General features: G+C 43.4%; 1 protein-coding gene across 2 annotated transcripts in view; it reads left to right on the top strand.

Annotated features, from left to right (window-relative positions):
- The window catches only part of ABCA5 (ATP binding cassette subfamily A member 5), a 113,867-nt gene that overhangs the window by 52,427 nt on the left and 46,067 nt on the right, over positions 1-15,373 (top strand). For both annotated transcript variants that reach the window (XM_073682525.1, XM_073682526.1), the window contains 8 exons: positions 109-297; positions 2,349-2,496; positions 6,221-6,389; positions 9,519-9,577; positions 9,823-9,933; positions 11,124-11,299; positions 12,081-12,200; positions 12,880-13,018. In XM_073682525.1, coding sequence (XP_073538626.1) covers positions 109-297; positions 2,349-2,496; positions 6,221-6,389; positions 9,519-9,577; positions 9,823-9,933; positions 11,124-11,299; positions 12,081-12,200; positions 12,880-13,018 — 1,111 coding nt within the window. The remainder of the gene's footprint in view (positions 1-108; positions 298-2,348; positions 2,497-6,220; positions 6,390-9,518; positions 9,578-9,822; positions 9,934-11,123; positions 11,300-12,080; positions 12,201-12,879; positions 13,019-15,373) is intronic.

The following is a 15,373-nucleotide window of genomic DNA, read 5'->3' as shown; positions in this document are numbered from 1 at the left end:
CTTCTCTAATAATCGATCATTCTGAGCATTGCTGGGAGTTGTAGTGTCAGAAGTAAATTATGTGTCAAATCGTCCACCGACTTCATCACTATTGTATTCTTTTTCCAGATCCTTTTTGCTTTGATGCTTACCCCTCTTTTTAAAAAAGCCAAGCAGGCTGGTGGTATCGCCTTCCTGGCCACGCTGGTCCTCGGCGCTCTGGGCATCTTCATTGTGATGAAAGGCGACTTCCCCAAATCCTTCGTCTGGTTCTTCAGTCCATTCTGTCAGTGCACGTTCATGATTGGGATAGCCCAGGTGAGTGTCACAACAATTTAATGAAGAAACAGATCATTCCTATGTTCCTGTACAGGAGTAATAGCATAAGATTTGCTTATGTTTATTCATATAGCACCGGCATATTCCACAGCGTTGTACAGATATCATCTCACATTGGTCCCTATTAAAGGGGTTGACTCATGTTCTTATCCTCAGACTAATGCCGTTCCCTGGCCTCCCAGTTTCTTGCTTGCAAGGGGTTGGTGTGTTCCTGAAGATTGACAGTTTCGGGCTGGCAGCATGACTGCTCTGCAAGCTGGGGTAGCTTTGCCTCTGCAGCATCAGAGGAGCGCAGGAGCACTAAAGATGGCTGAATTCAGCTGTTGGGACTGCTCCAGAGCTGCACTTACAAGCTGTACAGCAAACAGCTTTCAGGCGTTGCACTAATTAAATAAGTCATGCTCCTGATGATTTACAGTTTGGACCTTAACTCTCCCCTTTCCAAAACTTTTCTAACCCCCAAGGATCTAGCACAATTTTCTCTGGTGGGGTGGTCTGCACCTAAACAAAAACTATCTTCAGTTACCTGACCACCAGATCCACGGGGTGATGATGCCCCAAAATTACCCCCTGTAACTCCCGTGAATCCACCATCCTGGAGAGAGGAAGCGATAATGCCCCCCTTTTTGAAACCATGCCTCCCCCCTGTTAATTTTGTGTGGAGTTTGGACAATCCCTTTAACAATTGCTGAGGGTTCTCCGAAGTGTCTCTCTGCAAAAATTGTTGAAGGGGAGATGGGACTAAAGTAGCCCCTTCGCTATCAGGATTGGTGGGGGTCGCATAAGTTGGACCCCCAGCAATTAAGTGATGGCATCCTAGAGATATACCGTTACTTACTAAAATGGGAATACCTCGTTAAAAGAGTATTTCCGCCTTATAACGTCCTGGCATATTGCTAGTATATTCCATCACCAACTGATGAGCGGGGGTCTGATTGCACAGTATGAAGACGAAGCCTCCGCAGATTCACCACATGACATTTCATTAGATGGCATCTGTTATTCAGATCTGCCAGGATTATATCTGCCTCCACCGCAGGCAGCTCAGCCTTCCTCCTTCTTGCAATATTTTCAGATTTTTGCTTGCTGTCAGTGAATGGGAACAGTCTTGTATATGTCCAGTGACCCCTATAGCCCTAGCCCTAGTCTGGAGCAGTGAATATAGTTATTTCCTGTCTAGGCAATTTTTTGGACTTTAGGCTGATACATTTTATCTGTACTAATACATTGTAACAAATGTTATATTTGTCTTAACCCCTTCCCACAAAAATGACGAGAAATTATTTATTGCTCTCCAAAGCTATTAGGTCTCTCGGGCTATGTTCACATGCAGCAAAAACTTGTTTTTTGCTGCATTTTTTTTCTGCAGCCAAAACTTGCTCTTTCTGACATTTTTTTACTCTTTTTTTTTTTTTGGATGCGGATTACATGTGTGTTTTGTCTACAGAACACGTTTAATAATAAATCAGCTTCTAATTTGTATTGGCTGCAAAAACGCAATGTGTGAACATGGTCCTATACAGATAACAGTTGCTTCGCACCGCCCTAGGTGGAGCTAGTGCCAATTGCGGCAGGTTAACCCCTTAGATACATTGGTTAAGAGCAGTCACAACATTTAAGCGTTTAGACAAGAAAGGGACATGAAAAAAATATCTAGACAAAACGGCTGCTCGCAAAGGAGGAGAACAGGGTCTCTATTGTCGTCTGTCCCAAATTGAAATACCAGTAGCATCCCCTACACCAGCGAGGCGGTCTCCGAGAATCTGTATTCCTTAGATCTCTTTTAAAAGGCCCATTGCCCAGCCAACCACTCTCGTACTCTGCAGACAATCAGTGGTCACTGATTAGCTGCAGCGGTCGCATGATGCTTCAGCAAGGGAAACCAAAGGATTGAGGAGCATTGCCAGTTCGGTAGTTGAGTTTTTTGTTTTTTACATTTTACCACCAACCAGGAATGATCAGTTTTCTCAGCGAGGAAGTCATCAGGACTCCGAGCACGCAGTCACATTACTACATGTTGTGTTTTGCAGGTCATGTTTCTAGAGGTCCATGGGAAGGGTGCCCAGCTGTCTAACCTGAAGGACGGGCCGTACCCCCTTATCATTACATTCATTTTCCTGGTGGTGGACAGTGTCATGTATCTGCTCCTGGCCTCCTACCTCGATCAGATCCTTCCCAGTAAGACGGGTCCTACATTTACTACATATAACCAAGTGTCACAATGCTGTCGTTAGTCCATAAGACGGGAAGGGTTGACAGATCATTTTGGATGGGATAGATGGAGATATGTATGTGTATATATACAGTACAGACCAAAAGTTTGGACACACCTTCTCATTTAGAGATTTTTCTGTATTTTCATGACTACGAAAATTGTACATTCACACTGAAGGCATCAAAACTATGAATTAACACATGTGGAATTATATACTTAACAACAAAGTGTGAAACAACTGAAAATATGTCTTATATTCTAGGTTCTTCAAAGTAGCCACCTTTTGCTTTGATGACTGCTTTGCACACTCTTGGCATTCTCTTGATGAGCTTCAAGAGGTAGTCACCGGAAATGGTCTTCCAACAATCTTGAAGGAGTTCACAGAGATGCTTAGCACTTGTTGGCCCCTTTGCCTTCACTCTGCAGTCCAGCTCACCCCAAACCATCTCGATTGGGTTCAGGTCTGGTGACTGTGGAGGCCAGGTCATCTGGCGTAGCACCCCATCACTCTCCTTCTTGGTCAAATAGCCCTTACACAGCCTGGAGGTGTGTTTGGGGTCATTGTCCTGTTGAAAAATAAATGATGGTCCAACTAAACGCAAACTGGATGGAATAGCATGCCGCTGCAAGATGCTGTGGTAGCCATGCTGGTTCAGTATGCCTTCAGTTTTGAATAAATCCCCAACAGTGTCACCAGCAAAGCACCCCCACACCATCACACCTCCTCCTCCATGCTTCACGGTGGGAACCAGGCATGTAGAGTCCATCCGTTCACCTTTTCAGCATCGCACAAAGACGTGGTGGTTGGAACCAAAGATCTCAAATTTGGACTCATCAGACCAAAGCACAGATTTCCACTGGTCTAATGTCCATTCCTTGTGTTCTTTAGCCCAGACAAGTCTCTTCTGCTTGTTGCCTGTCCTTAGCAGTGGTTTCCTAGCAGCTATTTTACCATGAATGCCTGCTGCACAAAGTCTCCTCTTAACAGTTGTTGTAGAGATGTGTTTGCTGCTAGAACTCTGTGTGGCATTGACCTGATCTCTAATCTGAGCTGTTGTTAACCTGCGATTTCTGAGGCTGGTCACTCGGATAAACTTTTCCTCAGAAAAAGAGGTGACTCTTGGTCTTCCTTTCCTGGGGTGGTCCTCATGTGAGCCAGTTTCTTTGTAGCGCTTGATGGTTTTTGCAACTGCACTTGGAGACACTTTCAAAGTTTGCCCAATTTTTCGGACTGACTGACCTTCATTTCTTAAGGTAATGATGGCCACTCGTTTTTCTTTACTTAGCTGCTTTTTTCTTGCCATAATACAAATTCTAACAGTCTATTCAGTAGGACTATCAGCTGTGTATCCACCAGACTTCTGCACTACACAACTGATGGTCCCAACCCCATTTATAAGGCAAGAAATCCCACTTATTAAACCTGAGAGGGCACACCTGTGAAGTGAAAACCATTTCCGGTGACTACCTCTTCAAGCTCATCAAGAAAATGCCAAGAGTGTGCAAAGCAGTCATCAAAGCAAAAGGTGGCTACTTTGAAGAACCTAGAATATAAGACATATTTTCAGTTGTTTCACACTTTTTTGTTAAGTATATAATTCCACATGTGTTAATTCATAGTTTTGATGCCTTCAGTGTGAATGTACAATTTTCATAGTCATGAAAATACAGAAAAATCTTTATATGAGAAGGTGTGTCCAAACTTTTGGTCTGTACTGTATATATATATATATATATATAATATATGAGAGATAGATATAGATAGATATGGAGAGATAGATATGAGATACATTGATATTAGATAGATATGCCCAAAGCTAGGAAACACATACACAAATATATATGTATGAATATCACTAGATCTCACTTTCGCAGAAGCAAGACTCAAAGAGATATGCTGACATGTGCTGGATTATTTATTATATGTCCAAAGCAAAAAAACATCAATGCATTATTAATGATTCATGTTTTGCATATCATTAAGCCCCAAAAAAGAGTAATTCATTGAATGACATTCTGCCCAGAAGAGCTTACAGTCTGTGCAACAGGATAAATCCAGCACTTACATTACTTATCCTGTACTGATCCTGAGTTACATCCTGTATTATACTCCAGAGCCGCACTCACTATTCTGCTGGTGCAGTCACTGTGTACATACATTATATTATTTATCCTCTACTGATCCTGAGTTACATCCTGTATTATATTCCAGAGCTGCACTCACTATTCTGCTGGTGGAGTCACTGTGTACATACATTACATTACTGATCCTGTACTGATCCTGAGTTACATCCTGTATTATACTCCAGAGCTGCACTCACTATTCTGCTGGTGCAGTCACTGTGTACATACATTATATTACTTATCCTGTACTGATCCTGAGTTACATCCTGTGTTATACTCCAGAGCTGCACTCACTATTCTGCTGGTGCAGTCACTGTGTACATACTTTACATTACTTATCCTGTACTAATCCTGAGTTACATACTGTATTATACTCCAGAGCTGCACTCACTATTCTGCTGGTGCAGTCACTGTGTGCACAAATTACATTACTTATCCTCTACTGATCCTGAGTTACATCTTGTATTATACTCCAGAGCTGCACTCACTATTCTGCTGTTGGAGTCACTGTATGCATACATTACATTACTTATCCTGTACTGATCCTGAGTTACATCCTGCATTATACCCCAGAGCTGCACTCACTATTCTGCTGTTGGAGTCACTGTATGCATACATTACATTACTTATCCTGTACTGATCCTGAGTTACATCCTGTATTATACTCCAGAGCTGCACTCACTATTCTGCTGGTACAGTCACTGTGTACATACATTACATTACTTATCCTGTACTGATCCTGAGTTACATCCTGTATTATACTCCAGAGCTGTACTCACTATTCTGCTGGTGGAGTCACTGTGTACATACATTACATTACTTATCCTGTACTGATCCTGAGTTACATCCTGTATTATGCTCCATAGCTGCACTCACTATTCTGCTGGTGCAGTCACTGTGTACATACATTACATTACTTATCCTGTACTGATCCTGAGTTACATCCTGTATTATACTGCAGAGCTGCACTCAGCAGTCACGCTTTATGCAGCTTCTACATAGATATAGCTGGGGACTCATTGCGTCTGGCATGGGTGCTGCAACCACAAAAGTTGAAAAGTTTGCATTTTTTTCAACTTGTTACGGTGGCAGCAACTTGCTGGTCGCAATGCAACCCCAGCACTCAATATTACCCTATCACATAGCAGCAACATATCACTATATTTGATGTGTTGGTGTCAAAGTGGATGCTCCGCCTCAGCCTAATATTTTTTTTTAAATCAGATATTTTTTTATTAAGATATTTTTCAACATTACAAGTAAACAACAGTGAGACATCACCAAACTGGTAGAGCCTCTCAAAACCCACCCATTCCCCTTCCCCCCCACTCAGCCTAATATTTTAATCTTATTTAGAGTCTTACAAGCAATGTTCTGGGACCTCCAGCGATCACGTGATCTCTGGGTAAGCCTGGCGGTAAGTGTTTGAATTCTCTGCAGCGCCTCCACAGGAGAAGTGAGGAATTACAGTTTCCATTGATATCAAGTGTCTGTTTAATTCTAATTATGGGGCAGTTTCTGTAAATCCCAGAAGTAACACAGAGCCTTATACTTTATACACAGGCGAGTACGGACTGAAGCGGCAGCCTCTTTTTTTCCTGAAGCCGTCTTACTGGTCAAAGAAGAGGAGAAACTATGGCATGCTCAGCGAGAGCTTCTTCAGCACAAATACAGACCTGACTGATATAGTTGAACCCGTGGCCTTAGGGTTACAAGGGAAAGAAGCCATCAGGTAAATTACTAAGGAGATAGTTCCTGATATCGATCACTAGTGGTCTGACTTCTGGGACCACCACCAATACTGAGAATTAACATATAATGAGGGGTTGTCTCCTTATTCTCCACAGTTCAAGCTATTCTGCATGACATTTTACTTTCTCTGTATTTTGGAAAGTGTGTTGTCTGAAAATACTTTAACAAAAAATACTATAACATGACTGCTTTCTTCTAAAAACAGCGCCACACCAGTCCTTTGGTTGTGTCTGGTATTACAGCTGAAGTGAATGAGGCTGAGCTGCAGTACCACTGTGAATGGGTGTGGCGCTGTTTTAGGAAGAAAGCCTTTAAGATACTAGTGTAAAGATCATAGGAAGCAGCAGATTTTATATTGCTGCTTTGGTTGTGACTGGAGAAGAGAAATGATCAAGAAATACAGCTCTGGCAAAAATGAAGAGACCACTGCACAGTTTTCTAACAATCCCCATGTCTACATGTCTGACAGCCATTCCATTCCAGTGTCAGGTGAATTCCAACCAAAGTCCACCTCATTCTACTTAATGTGCTGCTGATTAGGTGATCGCCTGAACCAAATCTTATGTAACGAGGGAAAGTATAAAAAACACTGCTGTGGTCTTCACAATCCTCTTGCAATAGGACAAGCTGGATGGCAAAACAAGTGCTAGGAATAGCCCAAAAGTAATTTGAATGAAACAATAACTTTTAACCATGCCAAAGGAGTAGAAAAGAAAAGTCTTCAGTGAGGAAAAGAAGGGCTCAATTCTGGCTTTACTGGCAGAGGGATACAGTGAGCGTCATGTTGCCGCCATCCTTAAAATTTCGAAGACGGCAGTCCATTACAACAAGGTCAAGCAGCAGACATTGGGGACAATAAAGCTACAGCGAAAGCGACTCTCCACTCACCGGGATGACCGTCATCTTATTCGAATGTCACTCAGCAACCGCAGGATGACATCAAGTGACCTACAAAAGGAATGGCAAATGGCAGCTGGGGTGAAGTGTACGGCAAGAACAGTTCGTAACCAGCTCCTAGAGGCCTCAAGTCATGTAAAGCTAGAAAAAAGCCTTTCATCAATGAGAAGCAAAGGAGAGCCAGGCTGATGTTTGCCAAAGGCCATAAGGATTGGACCATAGAGGACTGGAGTAAGGTAATCTTCTCTGATGAGTCTTATTTTCAGCTTTGCCCAACACCTGGTTGTCTAATGGTTAGACGGAGACCTGGAGAGGCATACAAGCCACAGTGTCTTGCACCCACTGTGAAATTTGGTGAAGGATCGGTGATGATCTGGGGATGCTTCAGCAAGGCTGGAATTGGGCAGGTTAATCTTTGCGAAGGACGTATGAATCAAGACGCATACAAGGTTATCCTTGAAAAACACTTGCTTCCTTCTGCTCAGACAATGTTCCCCAACTCTGAGGACTGTTTTTTCCAGGAGGACAATGCCCCATGCCACACAGCTACGTCAATCAATGTGTGGATGAAGGAGCCCCACATCAAGACCCTGTCATGGCCAGCCCAATCTCCAGACCTGAACCCCATTGAAAACCTCTGGAATGTAATCAAGAGGAAGATGGATAGTCACAAGCCATCAAACAAAGAAGAACTGATTACATTTTTGTGCCAGGAGTGGCATAAGGTCACCCAAAAGCAGTGTGAAACACTGGTGGAAAGCAGCCAAGACGCATGAAAGCTGTGATTAAAAATCATCGTTATTCCACCAAATATTGATTTCTGAACTCTTCCTGAGTTAAAACATGAGTATTGCTGTTTCTAAATGAATAAGAACTTGTTTTCTTTGCATTATTTGAGGTCTGAAAGCACTGCTTCTTTTTTATTATTTTGACTATTTCTCATTTGCTGCAAATAAATACAAAATTTTTAGCTTTGAATTTCGGAGACTTGTTGTCAGTAGTTTATAGAATAAAACAACAATGTACATTTTACTCAAAAATATACCTATAAAGAGAAAAACCAGAGAAAATGAAAACTGTGCAGTGGTCTCTTAATTTTTGCCAGAGCTGTATATCCCCTTACTGCTACAAGGGTTTCTGTCTCTATTAAAGTGGTTTTCCAGGATTTTTTACAATCTAGCAAAGAGCAAGGGAATGGGTTAAAAAAATATGCAATCCAGTGGTACTGCCTCGGTGGTCCCCATTCAGCAATGCGACCTCGGTGATCTTCATCCAATGGTATTGCCTCAGTGGTCCCCATCCAGCGGCGCTGCCTCAGTGGTCCCCATCCAGCGGCTCTGCCTCTGTGTTTCCCATTCAGCAATGCGGCCTCAGTGGTCCCCATCCAGCGGTGCGGCCTCAGTGGTCCCCATCCAGCGGCGCTGCCTCAGTGTTTCTCATTCAGCAATGCGGCCTCAGTGGTCCCCCTCCAGCTGTGCTGCCTCAGTGGTCCCCATCCAATGGTATTGGCTTGGTGGTCCCCATCCTGCGGTGCTGCCTCGGTGGTCCCCCTCAAGCTGCGCTTCCTCGGTAGTCCCCCTCCAGCGGTGCTGCCTCGGTAGTCCCCCTCCAGCGGTGCTGCCTCGGTAGTCCCCCCTCCAGTGGTGCTGCCTCAGTGGTCCCCATCCAGTGGTGCTGCCTCGGTGGTCCCCATCCAGCAATGCTGCCTCGGTGGTCCCCATCCAATGGTATTGGCTCGGTGGTCCCCATCCAGCGGTGCTGCCTCGGTGGTCCCCCTCCAGCAGCGCTGCCCCGGTAGTCCCCCCTCCAGCGGCGCTGCCTCGGTAGTCCCCCTCCAGCGGTGCTGCCTCAGTGGTCCCCATCCAGTGGTGCTGCCTCGGTGGTCCCCATCCAGCAATGCTGCCTCGGTGGTCCCCATCCAATGTTATTGCCTCGGTGGTCCCCATCCATCGGTGCTGCCTCGGTGGTCCCCCTCCAGCAGTTCTGCCTTGGTTGTCCCCCCTCCAGCAACGCTGCATCAGTGGTCCCCATTCAGCGGTGCTGCCTCAGTGGTCCCTTTGCAGCTGTGCTGCCTCGGTGGTCCCCATCCGTAGGGGACCCTGCTAAATTTCTATAAAATCCCAGAAAAGTTTAATTTTTCTGAAACTTTATACTGCTCAAATTACAATTTTTTTATTTTTTTTTAATTTTTATTATTTTTTTCCTTCCCTAGAATAAAAAATATTCATAAATCTTTTAAGAAGGAAAATCAGCAAGTGGAAGCTTTACAAGGTGAGACACGTCAGCTGTGTGATGTCGACGACGCACCCGATTTCGATAAATGCGTTGGACGCAGTATAAACAGTTGGCGTTTCCGTTCACTGACAGCAAGCGAAACGATTTAAAAATGACAGAGACAACATGTGTAATGGTTAATAGCCTTTCTATACACCAGTGCATACTAATAATGGGCTGTAGTACTGAGGGGACAGTGCATCATTCAGTGACTCTCCACTAATGCTGATTTCTTACACTAGGATTAACCTTGGATATATATGAAGGACAGATCACCGCGCTGCTCGGCCACAGTGGCACCGGGAAAACAACACTGATGAATATTTTATGCGGACTCTGCCCTCCATCAGAAGGTGAGACGTTCAGCTCTTTCAAGATCACTGCAGCATGATGCAGCATCGCTGTTGCGGCGGAGGAGAGCGTCTGTGTTCGGCCTGACATCCGCTCCTTTTCCCTTTTCTATATAACAGCCGCCTGCAGGTTTCAGTGATGATCTGCATTTGCTTTCTTTTAAAAAACCCGAGAATCTTATTTTTTATGTCAACATCTAAGTGACTATTCACACCAGACATACACATATACCACTGTATAGACATCCATTGGCGTCTCTAACCCATGTTCACAAAAGTATACCATGAACTTTGTTTTTTTGTGCATTAAGCTCTTGTACGGAATAGCGAAGTCTATAGCTCTCCATACAGTACAGTGATGTGTGCTGGCTGGACATTTTAGCCTCAGTAATCAGGAAAAATCCCTTTCTCGTAGCCTTTATTGGGAGACACAGGAATCCATACGTGTATGCTGCTGCTATAGTTTCCTGCGTCCCCCAATGAAGTGACTTGAAAAAGAGAATTTTTGGTACTTACCGTAAAATCCCTTTCTCATGTACCCCAGGAGGAAAGGCATGTAACTGTACGTACCAGAAATCCTCTTTTCTCAGTCTTTTCAGTGTGGGGGGGGGGCAGGAATTCATAACAGCAGCGTACACCCATGTGTACTCCAAAGAAGGCTAGGGGAAAGGGATTTTACAGTATGTACCAAAAATCCTCTTCTCAGTCTTTTCATCGGGGGACACAGGAATGCATAGTGGCAGCATACACCCATGGTTTCCTGTGTGCCCCAAAGAAGGCTAGGGGAAAAGGGATTTCACAGTAAGTACCAGAAATCCTCTTTTCTCAGTCCTTTCATTGGGGGACACAGGAAACCATGCCAGCAGCATACACCCATGGTTTCCTGTGTGCCCCAAAGAAGGCTAGGGGAAAGGGATTTTACAATAAGTACCAAAAATCCTCTTTTCTCAGTCTTTTCATTGGGGGGACTCAGCAAACCACAGCAGCAGCGTACACCCATGGTTTCCGGTGTACCCCAATGAAGGTAACAAGAAAGGGATTTTATAAGAAGTACCAAACATCCTCTTTTCATAGTGGACACAGGAAACCATGGCAGCAGCATACACCAATTTTTTCCTGTATCCTCCAATGAAGCGACCAAGAAAAAACGAATATCCTCAGAGTGTAACTATCCCATTGTCTCCCACTTGTAGGCATAGCTTCCATCTACGGGCACAAAGTCACCGACATGGATGAGATCCTGGACATCAGGAAGGTGATCGGGGTCTGCCAGCAGTGCGATATCCATTTTGATGTTCTCACGGTGGAGGAGAATCTGTCCATCTTCTCCTCTCTGAAGGGAATAAGTGACACTACCAAAGAGCAGGAGGTAACGAGGGGCTTATAACGGGACCTGTAGAATTACACGGCCGTAGCTTATATTTTCTTAATCAAATATCCACGCTTATTAACCCCTTCACCATGGGGCAATTCTTTTTTTTTTTTGCATTTTTGTCTCCCCTTTTTCCAAAAACCATAACTTTTTTTATTTTGCCCCCTATATAGCTATATGGAGGGGTGGGGGGGGGTTTGTTTGTTTTTTTTTCTTTTTGCGGGACGAGTTGTAGTTTTGAAAAAAAAAATTCCAAGTGGGGTGAGATGGTGAAAAAAAAAATGCAATTCCGCCCTGTTTTTTGGGGGTTTTGTTATTACGGTAAAAATGACCTGGTAACATGTTTCTCCACGGATTAAATAACTTTTTATTTTTATAGATGGAACTTTTGCAGACGTTCTTTATTTTTGGTAACAAAGAGAGGGTGATACAAACTTTTATGTGTTTTATTTTTAATACCACCCCTAGGGGTATACACGTCAATACATCAGTATTGCAGTATGTAGCTCAGCTCAGCCAAAGATCGCACCAATTTAATACCACACAACGACATCTAAGCTTAATCTTTAGCAATCAGAGATAGCTGCAATCCCTGCTGCTACAGGGGTAGGTACTGGCTGTATAAAACACCCGACCCCCACTTTATACGGTAGTTACTCAGTACCTGAGCCCGCTGTGTGCACACGACATAGGATGTACATGTATGTCCTGTGTTGAGAAGGGGTTAAAGGCGTCCAACTGTAGTAATGATGCTGACATCCGAAATTTTACATTTTAGATTAATAAAGTTCTTCATGATCTGGATATGGAGGCAGTGAAACACAACCAAGTGAAGAGACTCAGCGCGGGGCAGAGGAGGAAGCTGGCTGTGGCCATTGCTATTTTGGGTAACCCCAAGGTAATGTGCAGACATCCATTAATATTTCATCACGGGTTATAGGGAAATCGACCGGCTTCATTCTGCACCTCTCATTGTTTTCATTAATGCCTCTAAATATAGAGAAGGGCAGACAGACGCAGAGATAATAAAGGAAGAGTCATCCTAAAAAAGATAAGGAATCACAAACACATACAGCAGACACTGAACAAGCAGGGACTCCTGGGAGATTTCAGCTACATAGTCTGCATAGTTGAAAATATATCTCTGTAGTACAAGGGGTGTAACTCAGGATCAGTACAGGATAAGTGATGTGATTTATGTACACAGTGACTGCACCAGCAGAATAGTGAGTGCAGCTCTGGGGTATAATACAGCATGTAACTCAGGATCAGTACAGGATAAGTAATGTAATGTATGTACACAGTGACTGCACAAGCAGAATAGTGAGTGCAGCTCTGGAGTATAATACAGGATGTAACTCGGGATTAGTACAGGATAAGTAATGTAATGTATGTACACAGTGACTCCACCAGCAGAATAGTGAGTGCAGCTCTGGAGTATAATACAGGATGTAACTCAGGATAAGGTACATAAAGCACATCCCTGTGTAGTTTGGACAGATCACCAATGACAGAGCTGGCAGCAGTCGCTCTCATTTCTTGTACTTTGTGCTTGAGACCATTCTTGCTTCCTGCAGGTGCTTCTTCTGGATGAGCCCACTGCCGGCATGGACTCGTGCTCACGTTATACCGTCTGGAACGTACTGAAAAAGAGGAAAATAAACAGCGTGATAGTGTTCAGCACCCACTGTATGGAGGAGGCAGACATTCTGGCAGGTAGGCAAGCTGCCCATAGCACCTCGAAAGAAGACATTAGAGGAGTAGTCTCGGCTTATGGTATCGATGACCTATCCCAGAGATATATCATCAATATCATATCAGTGGAGGTCTGACGACCAGCACCCCCCGACTCCCCACCAATCATCTGCAGGGAATGTACACTGAGCTGCACTTCTTTCATATCCCTTTAAAAAGAAAATGGAACACTTTCATGCGGACTTTTATACATCAGGGATTGACAACTTTGGGTGCTGATTTTTACCCATAAAAGTCAACAGGCTCATGTGATTTAAGTGTTCCCAATTTAATTAATTATTCCTCTGGCTTTGATTGTTCACATTCTAATTATAGACTTGTCAGATGTATTGGTAGGATGATCATGTATGTCCCCGGGTAAATCCATGGTCTATGGAGCACAGCTCAGCACTTTGGTCGTCAGCAGTCGCTGCATTCATCATGCTGCCGGCGTCTACAATTACTTTTGGCATGAAAGCCATCAGATCCGTCCTCACTACATCTCCATCAGCCGGTGCTGTCTCCGATTACAGGAGGTCATTAGTATCGCTTACATGTCAGCGTTGCATCTTCAGCTTACTCTCTCTTTTCTACCATGTCTAGTAAGGTAAGGCTGCACATTGGGGGTCCGATCTACGGCCAAGAACCGCACAGAGCGTCTTTTCAATCTGATGGCCAAGTGGCTGCGTACTTAGCGGGAAATTGCTGTTTTCTTGCAAAATCGCACTGTCAATATAAAAAAAAAAAGCAGTGACCCGTATATTGCTTTCAGATGTCTTCCTTATATTGAAAAATATTTAGATTTGAGAGTCCTCAGTGGTTGATTCCTTTTAATGGCTAACTGAAAAGATGGTAACAAATTGCAAGCTTTCGAGACTACTCAGGTCTCTTCATCAGGCATAGTATGCCACAAAATCTGAAGAGTCACATATTTATACACAATAAGACACAAGAAAAAAAATGCAATAGGTAAGACAGGTGATGAAAAGCAGAGTTATTATGGAAGAGATAAACAGTTCTGGCTATAAATATTTTAGCAGTTAATAGATAAGGAGTGTGAAGGTTTTATTGTCCTGTGACTAGGTCCAGTGTTGTGTTGGCCTCACAATTCGGAAGAGCACATTCCTTAGTTGATGTAGAATGACATAAATCCATGCGACACATTCGTTCCTGCTCTGAAAGTGTTAAAGGTCATCATCAGTTTATATTCTGAGATTCTTCTTTCTCTTTGAGATTTGAAGTTACCTTTTAATACTAGTAATTTCATATCTTTTATGCTGTGATCAGGGGAACAAAAATACTTGGCTACAGGCAGATCTATTCTTTTTTCTTTTATTGTGTGGCGATGATGATTCATCCTTGTTCTAAGTTTTTGCCCTGTCTCCCCTACATAAAGACCCCCAGCTGGACATTTGGTACATATAATTAAGTACACTACTGGGATCTTATAGTCCTGATGTGAATTGGGAATCTTTATCTTGTCTGTGGTCGTTATAAACGGACAGGTTTTAAATTTTTTCTGCTTGAAAGGAAAGGTACCTGTAGCTGGTGGAGATGACAGGGAGCTTCTGACAATGATGCTTCTTAGATTTGGGGGCTGCCAGAAACACAGAAGTGGGGGGTCTGGAAATATGGATTGTAATCGGGCATCTTTTTGTAGTAAGGGTTGTAGTTTCCGTGCAGCTCTCCTTAGCGCCTCCAGGTTTGGATTGTTTGGTTTTGTAATGTAGGAGGTGATTCCTTGATATTCTGGTGGCTCTTGTAATCTGGTTCTCAATTGTTCTTGGATGGTAGCCCTGATTCAAAAAGGTCTTTCTGAGGCCATCAAGGTGTTTGTCTCTATCCATCTGGTTGGAACATATCCGATTGTATCTGATGGCTTGGCTGTAAACAATAGAGTTTTTTATGTGTTTTGGATGGAAACTGTCCCATTTAAGGTATGTAGGACGGTCGATTGGTTTCCGGTACAAGGATGTCTCTATTTCATTGTTCTGTAGCTTGATGATGGTGTCCAAAAAGTTAATTTCAGTCCAGGAGTAGTTGAGTGTTAGGTTGATGGTGGGATGAAATCGATTAAAGTGTTCATGGAACGTCTTCAGCTGTTGCTCAGACCCCGTCCAGATGATTAAAATATCGTCAATGAAACGATAGTAGGCCAGAGGCCTGATGGGACATGAGGACAAAAAGTCACTTTCAAGCTTGGCCATGAAAAGATTTGCGTACTGTGGAGCCATTTTACTTCCCATCGCTGTACAAGTTTCCTGTAGATATATGTTGTTATCAAACTCAATTAAAGGAGTTTCAGGTCAGATTCTTAATGTTCTTCTTTTAGTTTTC

The sequence above is a fragment of the Phyllobates terribilis genome, unplaced genomic scaffold (assembly GCF_046119375.1).
Source record: "Phyllobates terribilis strain yellow unplaced genomic scaffold, ASM4611937v1 Scaffold_5__5_contigs__length_657084704, whole genome shotgun sequence".
NCBI lineage: Eukaryota > Metazoa > Chordata > Amphibia > Anura > Dendrobatidae > Phyllobates > Phyllobates terribilis.
The sequence above is the reverse complement of the archived record's forward strand: the minus strand, read 5'-3'. Positions and strand labels throughout refer to the sequence as shown.